Source organism: Rhinoraja longicauda, chromosome 2, assembly GCF_053455715.1.
Source record: "Rhinoraja longicauda isolate Sanriku21f chromosome 2, sRhiLon1.1, whole genome shotgun sequence".
Lineage (NCBI taxonomy): Eukaryota > Metazoa > Chordata > Chondrichthyes > Rajiformes > Arhynchobatidae > Rhinoraja > Rhinoraja longicauda.
Genome location: NC_135954.1, coordinates 16,339,429 through 16,358,736, shown reverse-complemented (window position 1 = coordinate 16,358,736; position 19,308 = coordinate 16,339,429). Strand labels below are relative to the sequence as shown.

At 42.9% G+C, this 19,308-nt stretch overlaps 1 protein-coding gene across 1 annotated transcript in view; it reads left to right on the top strand.

Moving 5' to 3' along the window:
* Window positions 1-1,250: 1,250 nt before the first annotated feature.
* The window catches only part of LOC144608969 (genetic suppressor element 1-like), a 209,231-nt gene continuing 191,173 nt past the window's right edge, over window positions 1,251-19,308 (top strand). Inside the window, exon 1 of the mRNA XM_078427247.1 lies at window positions 1,251-1,317. Within this exon, the coding sequence (XP_078283373.1) occupies window positions 1,260-1,317 (58 nt within the window). The 5' untranslated portion in view covers window positions 1,251-1,259. The remainder of the gene's footprint in view (window positions 1,318-19,308) is intronic.

Genomic DNA, 19,308 nt, shown 5'->3' with positions numbered 1-19,308 from the left:
TTGGAGGGTTATGGTCTGAGTGCAGGTAGATGAGACTAGGTCAGGGAGAATGGTCGGCGTGGACTGGTAGGGCCGGACAGGCCTGTTTCCATGCTGTAGTTGTTATATGTTATATGTTATATGTTAATATTCAGCAGTTCAGACCACATCTGGTGTGAGAAAAGAAACAATGGAGATGCTTTGTTTAGGATTTCTAGCATCTGCATTTTTAACATTTTTATCCTCGTGATGAAATTGGACAACTTAGGGTATCATCTGAGCACTTGCAGATCATTTGGCACTCAAGGAAAGAAGACAATCATACTTTGACCATTGAAGCATTTTGTTCATCTGCAAAGTTATGATAGCTGGCTCCAGTGGTGAATTCTCCAATGGTAAAATGTTTTCTTCAACTTTTCCCTATGTTGCCTCTGCAGTCCTTATTCAAACCTAATAATTGTTTGGCTCTACCATTATTTCCCATTTACTAAATGTTCTTCCTCTGGCATCTCTTTAGCTAGATAGATCAAGAAACTTGTATCTCATTCCTAGATTCCAGAAACCTTATAGACTAATGTTAATATTATGAGAGCAAGTTCCTTTGAGAAATGGATTTCCTTTTAAAATAACTCTCCTCAGCCCCAGTATAATCCTTTACAATAGCTAGCAGTCCATTGAAAGTACAATTAGCAGGCAGACTACATGAATATTAGTGAAGTCCAGCATTAAAAAATCACTGGATTTCAGAGAATCAAGAACCAGTTCAAATTTCCCCATTGCGTAATTCAGAATAAATATAGAACTGTACAGGGCCCTTTGGCGCACAATGTTTGTTCTGAACATGATGCCATAGTTTCCAAAGGATTAAATTACTTCTCTAGTTTTGCACTACCCACAATAATTTGACATTTCCATTTTATTATTATTCATTAGTTTTAAATATTAATAACTAAGTGCACTTGGGAATCTGCACAAGTTTTTCACTTTCTAAAGTTTTACTTAACCCTGCTAACCATTGACTACTAGTAAAATAGAAGCAAAAGAATGAATCTCTATTGCTATTATTAACTACAAAATAATTACTTTGTGTAAAGAACCAATTGTGTGAGGGCATTATGAGCAGCCAATAAGACAGAAGAGGACCATTTCCTGTTCTGCAGTAGGTCTTACTCAAAGAAACTAAAAATATTTGGTATAACGATAACAGATAACACTGAATGTACCTAGCTAGAAAAGGAGAAAATATATTTTATATTAGAATGGCATCCAGTTATACTGCCATGTATCTTCAAATGAAACTGAAGGACCCTAGGAGAGCTGTTCGTCAAACTGCTGAAGGTAAAACACAAATAATTCCCTTATTAATAACGTCATTTGTAAAGTATTGAAAATATGATGCATTTTGTGTTAGCGATATTATTTGTGAAGATCACATTCCCCCAGCTAGGATTCAGATTTGTTCCATTTACTCCGTGAAAAAAAACTCGAAGGCAATTTTTGCATAAAATAAAATTTGTTAATGACAGATTATCCCAAGCATTAACAAAAAAAATTATAGATAAATGAAGCACGGTGTTCAGTCCACAAAAGAAATAGTTGAATAATGTACACTTATGATAAATAATGTTGAGCAAGGGTAGGAATTGCTGTTGCAACACTTCTTTTTAAAGAAAAAATGTGCCTAGCACTGAGTTTCTTCAGCTGAGTTTCTTACTAATGTGTCTATTATTAGTTTTCATCTAGGGGATATGTCCCATTAATTTCTGCTTTTGTGGCTAAGCTTTACTTTAGCTATCAGGTTTGCACAAGATATCCTTTGCACATAACTCTTTCCGGCTTGTGGTTAGAGGCAGAGGAAACCGTCAGTGATGAGAATTGAAATAAGGGAGGGTCTACCTAACCGCATAATGCTTTTGGACATTTTTATACATTCAAATGAAAAAACTAAGAAAGCATCTCAACTTCTGTATTTAACTTCGGAGATCACCATCATTCAGGAATAAGCAACAATTGGCACTCCATTCACTCCCTCCAACACTAACACAACATGGCTTCAGTGTGTAGCATCCACAAAATGCAGAGCAGTTACCAAGAAGTACAAGGACAGCATATGCATGGGAACACAAATTTCTCTTTGATAACATTTTATTGTGTTACCCTTACCGTCACTGGATTTAAACCCTGAAATTCCCTGTCCAACAATAATGAGCAAGTATTGTCATGGGAAGGCATGTGATGGCTCAAGAAAATAGCTCACAACCTTTTCACATGGCGAGTTAAAAATGGACAATAAATCCTTGTCTTACCAACCACACCCACCACATCCTATCATAGAATAATTAATATAAGTAGCTAACGTTTTCCAAAAACTAAATAGAAAATATATATTTTTGATAAAAGAGCAGGAAATACTATCTTTAAAACTAATGAAAATGATTTGTTCCTCTTACACTAGCACTTGAAACTCACTGAAAATGCACTGCACAATTTACAGATGTAATATATTCATTCATTTGCTCAGAAAAATATTTTTTCGATATGGTTTCTTAATTTAATGTTATTCACAGTAACGTGAAGAGTATTATACTGATGCCAAGTGCAATAAAAATTTCAAACTTGTAAAAAATGAGTATGCGGTCTGTGCAATTGACTTTTTGCATCAAGCCAAAGAATAAATAAAAGCTATCTCAAGAACCAAACCAAGTTTTCATGGTTTCATATATGAAATGGTAAAGCAAAATGCTGGCAAAGCTCAGCAAGTCAGGCAGATGTGAGGAGATGAGAGTTGAGATATCAGACTATTCTGACCATAGGTTGATCTGAAATATTAACTTTATTTCTCTCATCACAAATGTCACAAAAATAATGAATGTTCCCAGTTTTTCAGTGTCTCCTCAGATAAAATGGTACCCATATTTTGAATAGATAGGATTCAGGTGAAAGCTAACGTACAATATGAATAAATCTTCGTCATAGATTCATGCAGCTTGGAAACAGGCCCTTTGGCCCAACCTGCCCACACTGACCAACATGCCCATCTAGTTCTGTTGCACAAACAACCTCAGCTTCTCGATTCTATCCATGTAATTGATATATCTCATTGCCAGAGTTATCTTTAGTCTTTTCTGCACCCTGTCTGAGGCCTTCATGACTTTCTTAAAATATGATTCCCAGTATTGAACAGAATATTCCCAGGCTAATTAGTTTGCCAAACCTTACGGAGTTAGGGGGGTAAATTCTATAGGACTTTAAAACAAGCACAATGTAAAACCTATTTATTCCATGGCTGTTTGTCAAGAAAGTTCGTGTGGAAAGCTTATCATTAAGTCCAAGACAACCAGGCAACGCTACCTACAATTTAAAAAGGGGAAGTCATTTTTGCATGAAACCCATGGTGGTACTGGCTCCTTGCTTTCAGGAACAGATACTGGAATAAATATAGTTCTGTAATGAGAAATTAATAGGAGAGAAATAATTGATGGATTCATCCAGGACATTGAAGCAAGTGGCATCACTAATCTTTGCAAAGATTAGTGGATTCCTGTTTGACAGAACGAGTATGGTTCTTGTCCGTGTCTTTGAAGTGGCCATTGGCCAGGAACTGGTGGGCGATGGAGTTGGCCGTGGCAGGGCAATGCTTTGGCCGGGTACTTCGACCGGTAAGGTGATTGAAGGTCTTCCACGCCACCCTACTGGGGTGTGTGAAGTCGATTCCTTGGACTGTCTCTTCCCACCGCTCTCTGCACTTCTTGACAAGGCAGTTTGTCAGTTCCGCAACCTTGGAGGCAGCCTCTTCGCCAGGTTCAGCGTACAGGAATGCGTCGTAGCATGCGTCACGCTCTCCGTCCCATGTGGGGATGCACCGGCAATGATAGCTGCGAGGAATGGAACTCTTTGCTGCCCTGATGAGGAGTTTGCAGAGGGCTGAGAAGGCATTGTGCGGGTTGATGGAGGTGGGAAGGCTATCGATCCAGAGGTCCACCAGACTTGTGAACTGGTCCCACCTGGCCTTGCGAAAATTCCACCCCCTCGCAAATTTGGTTGGGACCGGCTCAATGGGGTTGTCCGGGATAATCGGAGATGGATGATGTTATGCTTTCGGGAAGTGATCCAGGGTGGTACGGTGTGGGGATGGTCCATTCAGGTTTGCAAAAGCCAAATCAGGGTTGGTAGTGGTGTTCCACCTGCCAGAGCGGAAGCTGTACGGTTGTTTTGGGTCGTACAGGAGTCTCCAGCATACATGCAGGGCGAACCAAAGGCGGGGATGGAGTCTTTGTGAAGCCTGATAGAAGGTGGCTTGTATACATTGATAACAGTGACACCTGCGACTTGCGTTGCCGCCCATTCCACGCCGGAGTCAGGAGGGGACGCTGCGATCGCTTTCCATTTTGCTGTGTTCCTTACAAAAGTGGCAATCCCATTGGTGTCGGTCTCGGTGTAGGCGGCCAGGGTATAACCAGGGATCTTCAGGTGGGAGCTGTCACTTTTGTGAGTCTCGGAGCAGGATTGCAGTGACTTTGTGGGTCTTTAGCAGATGTTCAATGATGGTGGTCTTCGCCTTGGTGAGGCCTTCCGCATTCAGCTGCAGCAGGGTGATACCGTCCGGTTCGACATCCGTAGGTCCCCGCCCTAAGGAGGGCACATGCTCCGGGTTGGCGCCAAGCTGCAGCGACTGAGGTTGCATTTGGGCTGCAAGCTGTTTTTTCTGCTTCTACTGTCTCTGTTTGTTGTCGTTCGCCTGACTGGGGTCAGTTGACAGGTCTCACCACGAAGAGGTCGACAACATGAGCCCCGCCAGTACATACTCCAGTAGGGTGGCGTGGAAGACCTTCAATCACCTCACCGGTCGAAGTACCCGCCCAAAGCATTGCCCTGTCACGGCCAACTCCATCGCCCACCAGTTCCTGGCCAATGGCCACTCCAAAGACGCGGACAAGAACCATACTCGTTCTGCCAAACAGGAATCCACTAATCTTTGGAAAGCTCCAGGTGCTGATGGGCACCTGTCAGCACCCTTTTCCACTGCAGAACTTTCTTCTGTCATCTCTCAACTGAAATGTGGAAAAGCTCAGGGTCCTGATAACATCCCCCCAGAATTCCTGAAACACTGCGGGCCTAAATGCCTGGTCTGGCTCCGTGAGTTTTACTCCTCTTGCCTCATTGGTCAGTCCATTTCTGAAGATCTGGCGGAAAGCCACCGTCATTGCGCTACCAAAACCAAACAAGCCTGCGGACGACCCAAGGAACTATCGGCCCATCTCACTCGTCTGTCCCATACAAGCTCCTCGAACGGCTTCTCCTGGCCCGGCTCGATCCATTCGTTGACCCTCAACTACCCGCTGAACAAGCCGGATTTCGGCGTGGACTCTGCACCACCCACCAAATAGTCAAGCTGACCAATGACATCGAAGACAGTTTCGAAAAGTGTCACAAGGCAGGCATCACACTGGTGCACCTCACCGCCGCTTATGATACTGTGTGGCACCAGGGGCTGATCTTGAAGCTCCTCTGCACCATCCCTGACTGTCATTTTGTGCGGTTCCTTGCCAACATCCTTGCCAAGCGCAGTTTTGTACTCAAGACCAGCAACGGACAATCTAGCCGACTGCGACGGCTAAGAAACAGAGTCCCCCAAGGCTCGGTACTAGCCCCCATGCTCTTCAACCTCTATATCAGCGATCTGCCACACACGACCTCGCGCCAGTATGGATACGCAGATGACTTGGCCCTACTGCACTTCGACAAGAGTTGGTCAAATGTTGAGGATGTGCTCTCGGCGGATATGGAACTTGTCGCAGGCTACCTGAAGACCTGGAGACTAAAACTGAGTGTGGCAAAAACCACCACAACGGCCTTTCACCTGAACAACAAGGAAGCTCAACGCCAGCTAACCGGCACCCTCAATGGGTCACCGCTACCCTACAACCCATTTCCTACATATCTCGTGGTGAAACTAGATCGGCAGCTGACCTACAAGTAACACCTTGAAGCTCTCCGTGCTAAAGTCTTGGCATGGAACAACCTCCTGCGTTACTTGGCCGGATCGTCATGGGGTGCCAGGACAGCTACTCTTCGAACCAGTGCTCTTGCACTCGTGTACAGCGCCGCTGAGTACGCCGCTCCAGCATGGTGCCGCAGCGCTCATACTAGCAAGCTAGACGTCACCCTCAACGACACCATGTGGATCATCACTGGCTGCCTACACCTTACTCCGACGGATTTTCTGTCGGTGCTCGGAGGTATCACACCCACCAAGCTTCACAGAGAGTTCTTCACTCATAGGCTGGTGTGCAAGGCCCCATCGGACGCCAAACATCCTTTGCACCATCTCGCCCAGGATTCACAGCAACTGGGACATCAACGCCTGTCATCTCGTCACCCTTTCTCCCGTCATGCAGTGACCCTCTGTGGCTCCGGTTTCAACACACTAGGAGCATGGAGAACCAGCTGGGAACAGACATCGCGACCTCCTCAATTCACTGTTGTACCGAACACCACAGCCCCACCCAGCTCGGACATGCCCCGCAAAGAGTGGGTCGCCATGAACCAGCCAACATGCATCATTGGGGTTTGCGTTCAATGGGGTTCAATGCCAACATGCATCATTGGGGTTTGCGTTCATCAGCAGCCTGCGTGTGTGGAGCAGACCAGCAAACAGCGCAGCACGTCATTTTCAACTGCACTGTCCTCCGTCCTCCTAATAATAATAATAATAATAATATTCATTTATTGTCATTGCAACGAGTACAACGAAATTAAAAAATAGCCAATCCTGACGGTGCGTACAAACATATATGCAATAAATGCAAAAACAAATAAATACATAAATACAATTAAATACAATTATATTAAGTACAAGATTTTTTAACAGTGTTGCCTAGTGCAAAGGTAGTGTTCAGTTCTCGTATGGCCCTGGGGTAAAAACTGTTTTTAAGTCTGTTTGTTCGGGATTTGATCGACCTGAAACGTGGAGTGGTAGACCTCACGGCCCTCGACAACAGCACATTGCACTGGCTACAGCGCCTGGAGGGCGTTACATAATTTCTGCTGCCTCAAACGCAAGAAGAGCCAAGTGGCTATGGAAAACATTGATTAATCGATTGCCATTTTTTTTTTAAATCCATTGATTTTAGAAAAATATTAAGGAATTGTAGACAGAGCACCTGGAAAATAATAATAGAACTGAGCCAATAGCATCAAGGGCATATACATGGTATTTGTGAAAGGGCAACAACATGGTAGATGGAAAGTCATGTGCAAAAATGTGAATTCATCAACTTTGGTAGATCCTGGATGACCTTGTACGAGAATTACTGAAAGGCTAAGGAAGAGATCTCATTGAAGAATATAAAATCCTATTTGGACCTGATGTAGTAGATAAGGAGTTGATTCTCTGAGCTTTTAGAATAAGTAGTCACAGTCTCAAAATACAAGATCAACAATACAGTATCAGATGATAGGCATACCCTATTTATGCCTCTCATCATTTTATATACTTCTATCATATCTCCCCGCAACCTCCGGTGTTCCAGAGAAAACAATCCAAGTCTGCCCAACTTCTCCCTGTAATTAACACCCCCTAATCCAGGCATTGTTCTGGTAAACCTTAGCTGCACCTTCTCTAAAGCCTCCACATCCTTCCTGCAATGGCACGACCTGAACTGCACAGAATACTCCAAATGTGGCCTTACCAAAGTCCTGTAAAGTTGCATTATGACTTCCTGACTCTTGTATTCAATACCCCGACCTATGAAAGCAAGTATACCATATCCCTTCTTTACCACTTTCAGGGAGTTAAGTATAATACCTGAAATTAAATCTGATCAGACAATTATTTAGTAACAAGAGAGTGAAGATGAAAACACACAATCTGATTTTTTTAGACCACTAGCTCAAGATATGACACTTCCTGCATTGTAGAAAGCAGAGTACATGCATAAACTGCATGCGGTAGGTCACTCAAAGCGCAACTAAGTGCAGTCAAATACAGTCATTCTAGCTGCTTGATCAAATTGTTAGATAGCAGAATACACAAGGTGAGACAGAGGATTCTGTGCATCCATCCTATCTATTTCCCTCATGATTTTATACACCTCTAAAAAATCAGACATTAGCATCCTGTGCTCAAATTAATCATATCCGAGCCTTCCCAACCTCTCGTCATAGCTCAGGCCCTCGAGTCCTGGCAACATCCTCGTGAATCTTCTCTGCAGTCTTTCCAGCTTAATGACGTCCTTCCTATAGCAGGCTGACCAAAGCTGAACTCAATACTACAAAAGCTGTCTCACCAATGTCTGTAGAGCTGTAACATAATGTCCCAACTTCTATACTCAATACCCCGACTGGTAAAGGCCAATGTACCAAAAGCATTATTTATCTGTGACACCACTATGTACCTGTACTCCTTGATCCTCTGCTCTGCAACACTCCCCAGTCCCCTGCCATTTACTGTGAAGATCCAGCCCTTGTTTGACCTCCCAAAATGCACCACTTCACACTACATTCAAAACTCCGCTGCCCGTCTACTCACACACACCTCGATCCGTGACCATATCACCCCCGTCCTTTATAAACTCCACTGGCTCCCCATCCCCCAGAGAATCCAGTACAAAATCCTCCTCATAACCTACAAAGCCCTCCATAACCTGGCCCCATCCTACCTGACCGACCTCCTCCACAGGCACACTCCCACCTGCACCCTCCGCTCTGCCGCTGCCAATCTCCTATCCCCCCACATCCGGACTAAACTCAGATCCTGGGGGGACAGGGCTTTCTCCATCGCTGCTCCCACCCTATGGAACTCACTACCCCAAACCGTTAGACAATAGACAATAGACAATAGACAATAGACAATAGGTGCAGGAGTAGGCCATTCAGCCCTTCGAGCCAGCACCGCCATTCAATGCGATCATGGCTGATCACTCTCAATCAGTACCCCGTTCCTGCCTTCTCCCCATACCCCCTCACTCCGCTATCCTTAAGAGCTCTATCCAGCTCTCTCTTGAAAGCATCCAACGAACTGGCCTCCACTGCCCTCTGAGGCAGAGAATTCCACACCTTCACCACTCTCTGACTGAAAAAGTTCTTCCTCATCTCCGTTCTAAATGGCCTACCCCTTATTCTCAAACTGTGGCCCCATGTTCTGGACTCCCCCAACATTGGGAACATGTTATCTGCCTCTAATGTGTCCAATCCCCTAATTATCTTATATGTTTCAATAAGATCCCCCCTCATCCTTCTAAATTCCAGTGTATACAAGCCCAATCGCTCCAGCCTTTCAACATACGACAGTCCCGCCATTCCGGGAATTAACCTAGTGAACCTACGCTGCACGCCCTCCATAGCAAGAACATCCTTCCTCAAATTTGGAGACCAAAACTGCACACAGTACTCCAGGTGCGGTCTCACCAGGGCCCGGTACAACTGTAGAAGGACCTCTTTGCTCCTATACTCAACCCCTCTTGTTACGAAGGCCAACATTCCATTGGCTTTCTTCACTGCCTGCTGAACCTGCATGCTTCCTTTCATTGACTGATGCACTAGGACACCCAGATCTCGTTGAACTCCCCCTCCTCCTAACTTGACACCATTCAGATAATAATCTGCCTTTCTATTCTTACTTCCAAAGTGAATAACCTCACACTTATCTACATTAAACTGCATCTGCCATGTATCCGCCCACTCACACAACCTGTCCAAGTCACCCTGCAGCCTTATTGCATCTTCCTCACAATTCACACTACCCCCCAACTTAGTATCATCTGCAAATTTGCTAATGGTACTTTTAATCCCTTCGTCTAAGTCATTAATGTATATCGTAAATAGCTGGGGTCCCAGCACCGAACCTTGCGGTACCCCACTGGTCACTGCCTGCCATTCCGAAAGGGACCCATTTATCCCCACTCTTTGCTTTCTGTCTGTCAACCAATTTTCTATCCATGTCAGTACCCTACCCCCAATACCATGTGCCCTAATTTTGCCCACTAATCTCCTATGTGGGACCTTGTCGAAGGCTTTCTGAAAGTCGAGGTACACCACATCCACTGACTCTCCCTTGTCAATTTTCCTAGTTACATCCTCAAAAAATTCCAGTAGATTTGTCAAGCATGATTTCCCCTTCGTAAATCCATGCTGACTCGGAATGATCCCGTTACTGCTATCCAAATGCTCAGCAATTTCGTCTTTTATAATTGACTCCAGCATCTTCCCCACCACTGATGTCAGACTAACTGGTCTATAATTACCCGTTTTCTCTCTCCCTCCTTTCTTAAAAAGTGGGATAACATTTGCTATCCTCCAATCCACAGGAACTGATCCTGAATCTATAGAACATTGAAAAATGATCTCCAATGCTTCCACTATTTCTAGAGCCACCTCCTTAAGTACTCTGGGATGCAGACCATCAGGCCCTGGGGATTTATCAGCCTTCAGTCCCATCAGTCTACCCAAAACCATTTCCTGCCTAATGTGGATTTCCTTCAGTTCCTCCATCACCCTAGGTTCTCCGGCCCCTAGAACATTTGGGAGATTGTGTGTATCTTCCTCAGTGAAGACAGATCCAAAGTAACGGTTTAACTCGTCTGCCATTTCTTTGTTCCCCATAATAAATTCCCCTGCTTCTGTCTTCAAGGGACCCACATTTGCCTTGACTATTTTTTTCCTCTTCACGTACCTAAAAAAACTTTTGCTATCCTCCTTTATATTATTGGCTAGTTTACCCTCGTACCTCATCTTTTCTCCCCGTATTGCCTTTTTAGTTAGAGACTCCCCCACACTCACCACATTCAAAACATCGCTGAAGTCTCACCTGTTCAGTACTGCCTTCAACCACTGAAGGTCACCTCACCTACTGTCTCCTTTCTCTGTTCATTTATTTATTTACTTATTTATCTATTTATTAATTTCCCTATGTTCTCAAAATCTCTGTAAAGCGTCTTTGAGTATATGAAAAGCGCTATATAAATAAAATGTATTATTATTATTATTATTATTATTATCTGCATTAAACACTATTAGCCATGCCACTTGCCCAGCAGATCAAGATCCTGCTGTAATTTTTAATAACCAATTTCACGATGTATGATACCATGCACTTTACTGTCATCTGCAAATTTATTAATCATGGCTTCTACATTCTTATCCAAATCTTTGATATCTATATACTAATACTCGTTTGTTTGTTTGTTAGTTTGTTCCTGAACTACAGCCAAAATGGTACACGATAGCGCGGCAATTTTAGGCCCACCTTACTCGTCGTTGTCCCTTTGGTGTTAATGGAAGAAGTTTCATTGAAATCGGTGTTATATTTTTAAAGTTATTCACATTTCAAAGTTTAAATCCATCTCCTAGGGAGGGAGGGGGGAGGGAGGGAGGGGGAGAGAGGGAGGAGGAGGAGGGAGTATAAAGGGGATTGATGGGGATGGAGTGGGGGGGAGGGAAAGGGGGAGGGGGAGTGGAGGGAGGGGGAGGAGGGATAAGGGGGGTTGAGGGGGATGGAGTGAGGGGGAGGGGAAGGGGGAGGGGGAGTGGAGAGGGAAAAGGGAGGGGAGGGGAGGGGGGATAAGCGATGTTGAGGGGGATGGAGTGGGGGGGAGGGAGGGGGAGGGGGAGAAGAGGGAGGGAGGGAGGGGGGAGGGGAGCTGGAGGGAGGGGGCAGGGGAGAGGGGGGAGGAGATGGTGCTGCATCAATGCAGGAGAGGTTTGGGCCCAAAGGGTCCACTTGGTCCAGTGAGTCATAAACATCAACAGGCCCAGCACCAATCCCTAAAGCACATCACTAGTTGCAGGCCTCCTGTCTGAGAAACAACCTTCCATCATCAGCCTCTGATAAAACAATAAGAAAATTTAAGAGGTTTCGTGAGGTACTTGAATGAGCAAGTGTAAAGAAATATGGAACTAATACAGGTAAGTAGGACTAGATAGGCATGATGGTCAGAATAGATGCAGTGGTCTAAAAGGCATGTTTCTATGCTGCACAACTTCATGGAGCGGTAAGGCCTGAGGAACCATAGTTCAAAGGTTTGTACCATTGAGTGAGATTCCTGCCATTTCTGGAATGTCATCTTTCAGCATGGCAACCATCAGCGTAATGTTCTCCCCCAGAAATTATAAATGTATAAGCACATAGTGTGGAAAAAGTGCTACCTCTACAAATTTCTAGACCTCTGCAGCACATCATATTTTTCCACATTGATATCCAGCTACCATACATTCACCTCTCCGCACCCTGTCACATCAGCCTGCTGTACAATTATCATAATCATGTTCAGTATTGCAGATTTATAAAACATCTGGATATTTTGAAATGCTTCCCTCCACACGAGTGGAGGTCATTTATGAAAACTAAGAGGAATGGATCCGGAATATATCCATGGGATGTTCTGAAGTAAACAATCTCTCCTTATTTGAAAAAGCATTCATTACATATACTGCTATTCTCCCATAATTACCATCGAATTTTATTGCCCCTTGAAGCTGCCGTTATAATTTGTGGAATGCCTTTGGAAAAATAAATTTAAGGAAATATAAGGAAGGAACATAAAGCCTTCTGAGATGCAAAGGGAAGGAAGATGGATATGAGTGAAGTTTGAATTAAGATTTCCAACCAGTCGGGAACAGTTATTTATGTGTAAATTCTATGCATTTCTCCACTATCTCTGACACCCTAATTCTGCAACTGTATTACATGTCTTGACTCTGACTTACAGTTTATGACCCAGCCTTCTGCTCATTATCAAATCTCCACTTTTCATTGGGTCTTAGATCTTTATAAATATTAGCTAATACATACTCTGATCAACCACTGGGATTTTCACTTCTCTTCCCTGCCTGTAGACTAAATTATTATTTAGTTTAATTTAGTTTGCTATATTATTCCATTAACGTTTACTTTCATGCATATCAGAAAGATATCGTTTGAAATTAATTAATTAGTCTCTCCCCTCCTTGTGGGTCCTGTATAATTTCTTTCAGAGCTAAAACAAGAGTTCATAAGCATAAAGATTAAGCGTCCAACAACTCTGCCATTCTGCAGATTCACCACCAGGAGATGCACCAGTCTGAAAATATCATTCAAGAGTGAAGAGTGTTTTATTGTCTTGTGTCTTGAAACGGAACAATGAAATTCTTACTTGCAGCAGCATAACAGATCTGTAAACATAGTACTCTGTAATACCCATAATAAGCAGCAAAAAACCCAGTATATATAAAAAAATAATTTAAAAAATAGACAATAATAGTTCAAAGTCAAAATTAATATCCCCAAGTCTAGATAGTTTGGTCTATTTGGAGGTTGTAGTGTTTGTAGGGAAGAAACTGTTCCTGAACCTGGACGTTACAGTTTTCAGTCTCCAATACCTTCTTCTCAATGGCACAAATGAAATCACAGCCTGGCCAGGGTGGTGTGGGTCTCTAATGATGCTGGCTGCCTTTTTGAGGCAACGACTCTTGTACATCCCCTCAATGGTGGGAGGTCAGTACCAGTGATCAACTGGGCGGTGTTCACCACTTTTTGCAATCTTCTTTGTTTTCTTGAGATGCCGACCCAGGCCGCGTTGCAACGAATCAATATGATCTCGACTGTACACCTGTAGAAGTTTATATTTTTTAAGACTAACCCTACATGAGTCGGAATTTGATCTGATGTAAAAATCAGATTATAGAACAGTGGCAGCTCTATTTTAAGAGTAAGAGTAAGATATATACAGATTAAGAAAGAGGCAAGAGTGGACATTCGACCACTGGAAAATGATTCTGGAGAAGTGATAATGAGCTGGAGAAGTGACAATTAACCTACATACCTGCACGTCTTTGGAGTGTGGGAGGAAACTGAAGATCTTGGAGAAAACCCATGCAGGTCACGGGGAGAATGTAGAAACTCCGTATAGACAGGACCCATAGTTGGAATCGAACCCGGATCTCTGGCACTGTAAGCGTTGTAAGGTAGCAACTCTACCCCTCCGCCACCATGCCGCCCATGCATGGTGTACATGTTGGAATTCTTTGAGGAAGGAGGATCAGTGGATATTGTATACCTTGATTTTCAGAAGGCCTTTGATAAGGCACCGCATGTGAGACTGCGAAAGAAGAAAAGAGCCCATTGTATCAAAGGGCACATACCAGCATGGATAGCAGGTTGGCTGAATGGCAGAAGGCAAAGAGTGGGATTAAAGGGTGCTTTTTCTGATTGGCTGTCTGTGACTTGTGGTGTTCCACAGGGATCGATGCTGGAGCTGCTACTCTTCACAAAGTACATCAATGATTTGGATGAAGGGGATTAAAGGTGCTGTGGCCAAGTTTGCAGATGATACGAAGATAGATAGAGGGGCAGGTAGTGTAGAGAAAGCAGGAACTCTGCAGAAGGACCTGGACAGGGTGGGAGAATGGGCTAAGAAGTGGCAGATGAAATACAGCATAGCGAAGTGTGGAGTCATGCATTTTGGTAGTAGGAATAAAGGCGTTGACTATTTTCTAAATGGGAAGATATTTCAGAAATAGGAGGCACAAATGGGACTTGAGAGTGCTGGTGCAGAGTACTCAAAAAGTTAATCTGAGGGGTAACTTTTTCACACAAAGGGTGGTGGGTGTATAGAACAAGCTGCCTGAGGAGGTAATTGCGACTGGGACTATCCCAACGTTTAAGAAACAGACAGGTACATGGATAGGACAAGTTTGGAGGGATATGGACCAAGCGCAGGCAGGTGGGACTAATGTAGCTGGGTCAAGTTTGGCCAAAGGGCCTGTTTCCACACTGTATCACTCTATGACTCTAAGTCGAATTGGTAGTAAGGAGAATCGGTAGAAACAGTACGTCCCTGTTCGAGTGAAGGGCAAGGCAGGCAAATGTAAGGAAACTTAGCTGACGAGGGAAATGGAGGCATTGGTCAATAATAAAAAAAACACATGGGACAGGTATAGGCCGCTGGGATCAAGTGCATACCCAGAAGAAACTATGTTTCCACTAGTGGGAAAATCTAGGTCTAGAGGTCATAGCCTCAGAATTAAAGGACGTTCTTTTAGGAAGGAGATGAGGAGAAATTTCTTTAGTCAGAGAGTGGTGAATCTGTGGAATTCTTTGCCACAGAAGGCTGTGGGGCCCAAGTCAGTGGATATATTTAAGGCAGAGATAGATAGATTCTTGATTAGTACAGGTGTCAGGGTGTCAGAGGTTATGGGGAGAAGGCAGGAGAATGGGGTTAGGAGGTAGAGATAGATCAGCCATGATTGAATGGCAGAGTAGACTTGCTAGGCCGAATGGTTTAATTCTGCTCCTATAACCGATGAGCTCCTAAGTAATCATAATATACCTTTTTCCTCTTTATGGGGGTCAGGCAGCATCGCGGGAGAGAAGGAATGGGTGACGTTTCGGGTCGAGACCCTTCTTCAGACTGATGTCAGGGGAGGGAGCGGGACAAAGATAGAATGTAGTAGGAGACAGGAAGACTCGTGGGAGAACTGGGAAGGGGGAAGGGAAAGAGAGGGACAGAGGAACTATCTGAAGTTAGAGGTCAATGTTCACACCAGGGATACATTCATCGGGGAGGGATCCATCGTTGCCTGCATTTGCTTTGTTGCCCATTATTGCATACAAGCCTTGCCATGATCTACTGGTATCCTTCTCATTGCCTTGGGACTTCAGCTTGGTCTGGAATTCCCTCTTGGTATCCTTAATGCATCTGCGAAGATCGTAGATCCATTGTTTGTACTGCTTAGGAATACTGCAGATTTGGACACGTCTAATATTTCATGATTGTTGTAGCTGCAGAATTTGTTGCAAATGATAAACAGACCACTGAAGACTTTCCTGCTGTGGAGATGTGTGTGTTTCCTATCATAAGGTCCGTCAAAAATAATCTTTCGTTTTTATTCTGTACAAAATCTATATGCTACATTAATGATGTCAATACTGCGACAAATTACTGGTATTAAATATGTAAGCATATGTTAAGCTTTTTAATTATTTTATGGTGCACAATTATGGCTTTTATTGTGTGCCCACCCTAGATAGACAATGTTAGTTGTAACTAGACTAAGTGGACCCGTTGGGCCCAAACCTCTCCTGCATTGGTGCAGCATCCTCTCCTTCCCCACTCTCCCCCTCCCCCTCCCTCCCTCCCCCCTCTCCCCCGTCCCTCCTCCCCCTCCCTCCCTTCCTTCCCTCCCTCCCCCTCCCTCCCCTCCCCCTCCCCCTTCGTCTCTCCCCCCTCAACCCACCTAATCCTCCCTCCTCCTCCCCCCTCCCTCCCTAGGAGATAGATTTACACTTTAAAATGTGAATAACTTTAAAAATATAACAGATTTCAATGAAACTTCTTCCATTTGCACCAAACGGACAACCGTGAGTAAGGTGGGCCTAAAATTGTTGCGTTATCGTGTACCGTTTTGGGTGTAGTTCAGGAACGACCAAACAAACAAACAAGAGTGTTAGTATATAGATGCCATACATTGTAATATGCCATATATTATTCTGCTATTCAGGTAGGACTGTTTTAAGTGAAATATCTCATTCAGGCAACAAAGTCTATTTGCTGCAGATAAGTTCTATTTGACTTCAGTTTGGTGATGGAACTTTGCAGAGTAATAAATGAAGAAATCAAATTCAAATTACGTTTAAATAATGGTCTCTATTACTTTTTATGTCGAGTTGCTTAAATCAAAATGACTGAAAATTAATTCAAACTAATGAGTGTGACAATATAAATGTTTTATGTTAGCTTGATAACCATTGAATTTTGCATGGTGGAATAATGTTGTGACCAAGTATATTACGTGACCAATTTATCAAAGAAGGATGTAATCAAGAATATAACAATAAAATAAGAAAGAAATTTAATTGGGAGGATATATTCTGGTTTTACTGCAGCAGTGATTTCTTTTAGCTAATGCTGCAGATATCTCTGGTATGATTTCAGAAGTCGTCTTACTTGCGCATTTCTTCTTCATGTCACCCTTGAAGAGTAAGTGAAGTGAACAAAATTGCACTTTACTTAATTAATATTATAGATTTTAAAATAAATATAAACTTTATTTTGAAGAGTTGAACAGGATAAAATGGGGGATATAATGGCAGAGATGTCCAGAACTGGGGCTCACTCTCTGAAAGTAAAGGGTGGGCTATTGTGGAATGGCCATTAAGGTGGGCTGAAATGAGGAACAAATTCTTTACTCAGAGTGGCAAATCTTTGAAACGCTCTTCCCCAAAGGTGTACGAAGACTAATCAGTGATTTCATTCCAAATAGAGACTGAAACATTTCTGGAATCCTGTACTGATTTCTCAAATTCGTCCTATCATCAGGCTTACTACTACTCAACATTTTACAATCCTTTTTAAAAATTTTATAATACACTTAGCATTCAGAATTTTTAGTTTAGTTTAGTTTAGAGATTAGTCATAAATGGATTGCTGTTCATTTGGATTCTTTATTGCAATTTGAAAAGTATATTTCTGGAGAATAATGAAATGTTTTTATAGTTATCTCCTGCTTATCTGCCACCATGCCTTTTTTTAATGTAATTTCAAAAGTCTCTTTAGCAACCCAGACCTCCATAATTATGTTTAAGCCCCTACTTTCATACAGTATTTCTGCCGCATATACTATGTTTAATATACTACAGTGTATATTAAAGATGGTGATAGTGTCCTACTGGGGTGCCATATCTATGACATAATTGCTTTACATCATGAAATAAATGCACTATTTAATAGTAAGTAGGGTGAGTTGTATGTTACATGATTAGATGATGGACTGGGAGATAAATACCCAGCAAGATCGAATTAGAGAATTGGAAGATGAATGCAAAGTTGTAGAATTACACAGATTTCTCACTCTAAACCATAATTTACATAAAATAGTTGTGTGATATTTATTAATTTTATGTCATCCTATCATCTAACTTAAATAATCTTTTTCATTTTTCTTAATTATTATTTTGTTACTTTGATATATTGGGGGTATATTTCTATTAATTATGTTCTAATAGTGGCTAGGCATTACTCCAGCAGAAGACTATAGTTCATACTGCATAGTCATGTATTGATAATGTGTGGCAAGTCTGACAAAAATCTACCGAGGAATGGAAAAATGTATTCTAAATAGTAGACTGAAACTAGCTGCTAGCAATATGCTTTTACTGTGTAATGATTCTGCCAGGACTCCCTTTGAGTCATTGAGAGCCATAGTGTGTGCAATATTGAAACCACCCTTTCGTTCAAACTCGTCCATGCCGACTGCGTTGCCTATCTATTTTACACCCATTTGTCTGCATTAAGCCAGCATCCCTGTACCTTTCCTTCCAAATACCTCTCCAAATGCCTTTTAAATGCTGTCATTGCATATGTTTACTTCTTCTGGCTGCTTGTTCCATATAACCATCACCCTGTATGAAAAATGTGCCCATCAGATCGCCTTTAAATTTTTCTCCCCCCACCTTGAACCTATGCCCCCTAATTCCCCCATCCTGGGAACAAGACTGACTATCCATCCCACTCTAATCTTATAAACGTCTATAAGGTCACCCCTCAATCTTGTACGTTCTAGTGTGAACGTATCCAGCCTATCCAATTTCTCCTTAAAATAAAGCCCTTCATTCCAGGCAACATATTGGTGAATCTCTATTGAGATTCTTTCCAATGCCACCACATCCTTCCTGTTATGTGACGACCATTTTTTTTGGATCTATGAACTTTCATCCCCTGGTTCCTCTACATCAACACGCCAGTGTTCCCTGGCAGGCACTATGTCCTGGTAGTATTTGACATCCCAAAATACATTAACTCACACTTTTCTGGACTAAATCCAGCAGCCATCTTTCTGCCTAACTTTTCAGCAGATCTATGTCCCACTGCTAACTTACCAGTCATACCCCACTATTCTCATCTAAGTTGTTAGTATTGTGATGTCTTGAGAGGTCGGGAGCTTTTCTCTTGAAGGTTGGGAGGTGTGGATGCCGGAAATGAAGACAGAAAAGTTCTTGTTTTCAAACTTGAATTCCATATATTTAGTCTTTTCCAAAAACAGGTAAACTTAATTGTTTGCAGACAGGTACACAAAACCAAAACAGGTAGTTAAATAAAAACTGTAGCTTGCTGCCTTCTTACAAAATATAACTCAAACACTGCTTCTCTCCCTCTCTCCCTCTCTCCCTCTCTCCCTCTCTCCCTCTCTCCCTCTCTCCCTCTCTCCCTCTCTCCCTCTCTCCCTCTCTCCCTCTCTCCCTCTCTCCCTCTCTCCCTCTCTCCCTCTCTCCCTCTCTCCCTCTCTGCTCCAGTCGTTGTCTCTCTTTTTAAATACACTGCTTCCCTTCCCTTTTAGCTCTCTCACTGAGGCAAT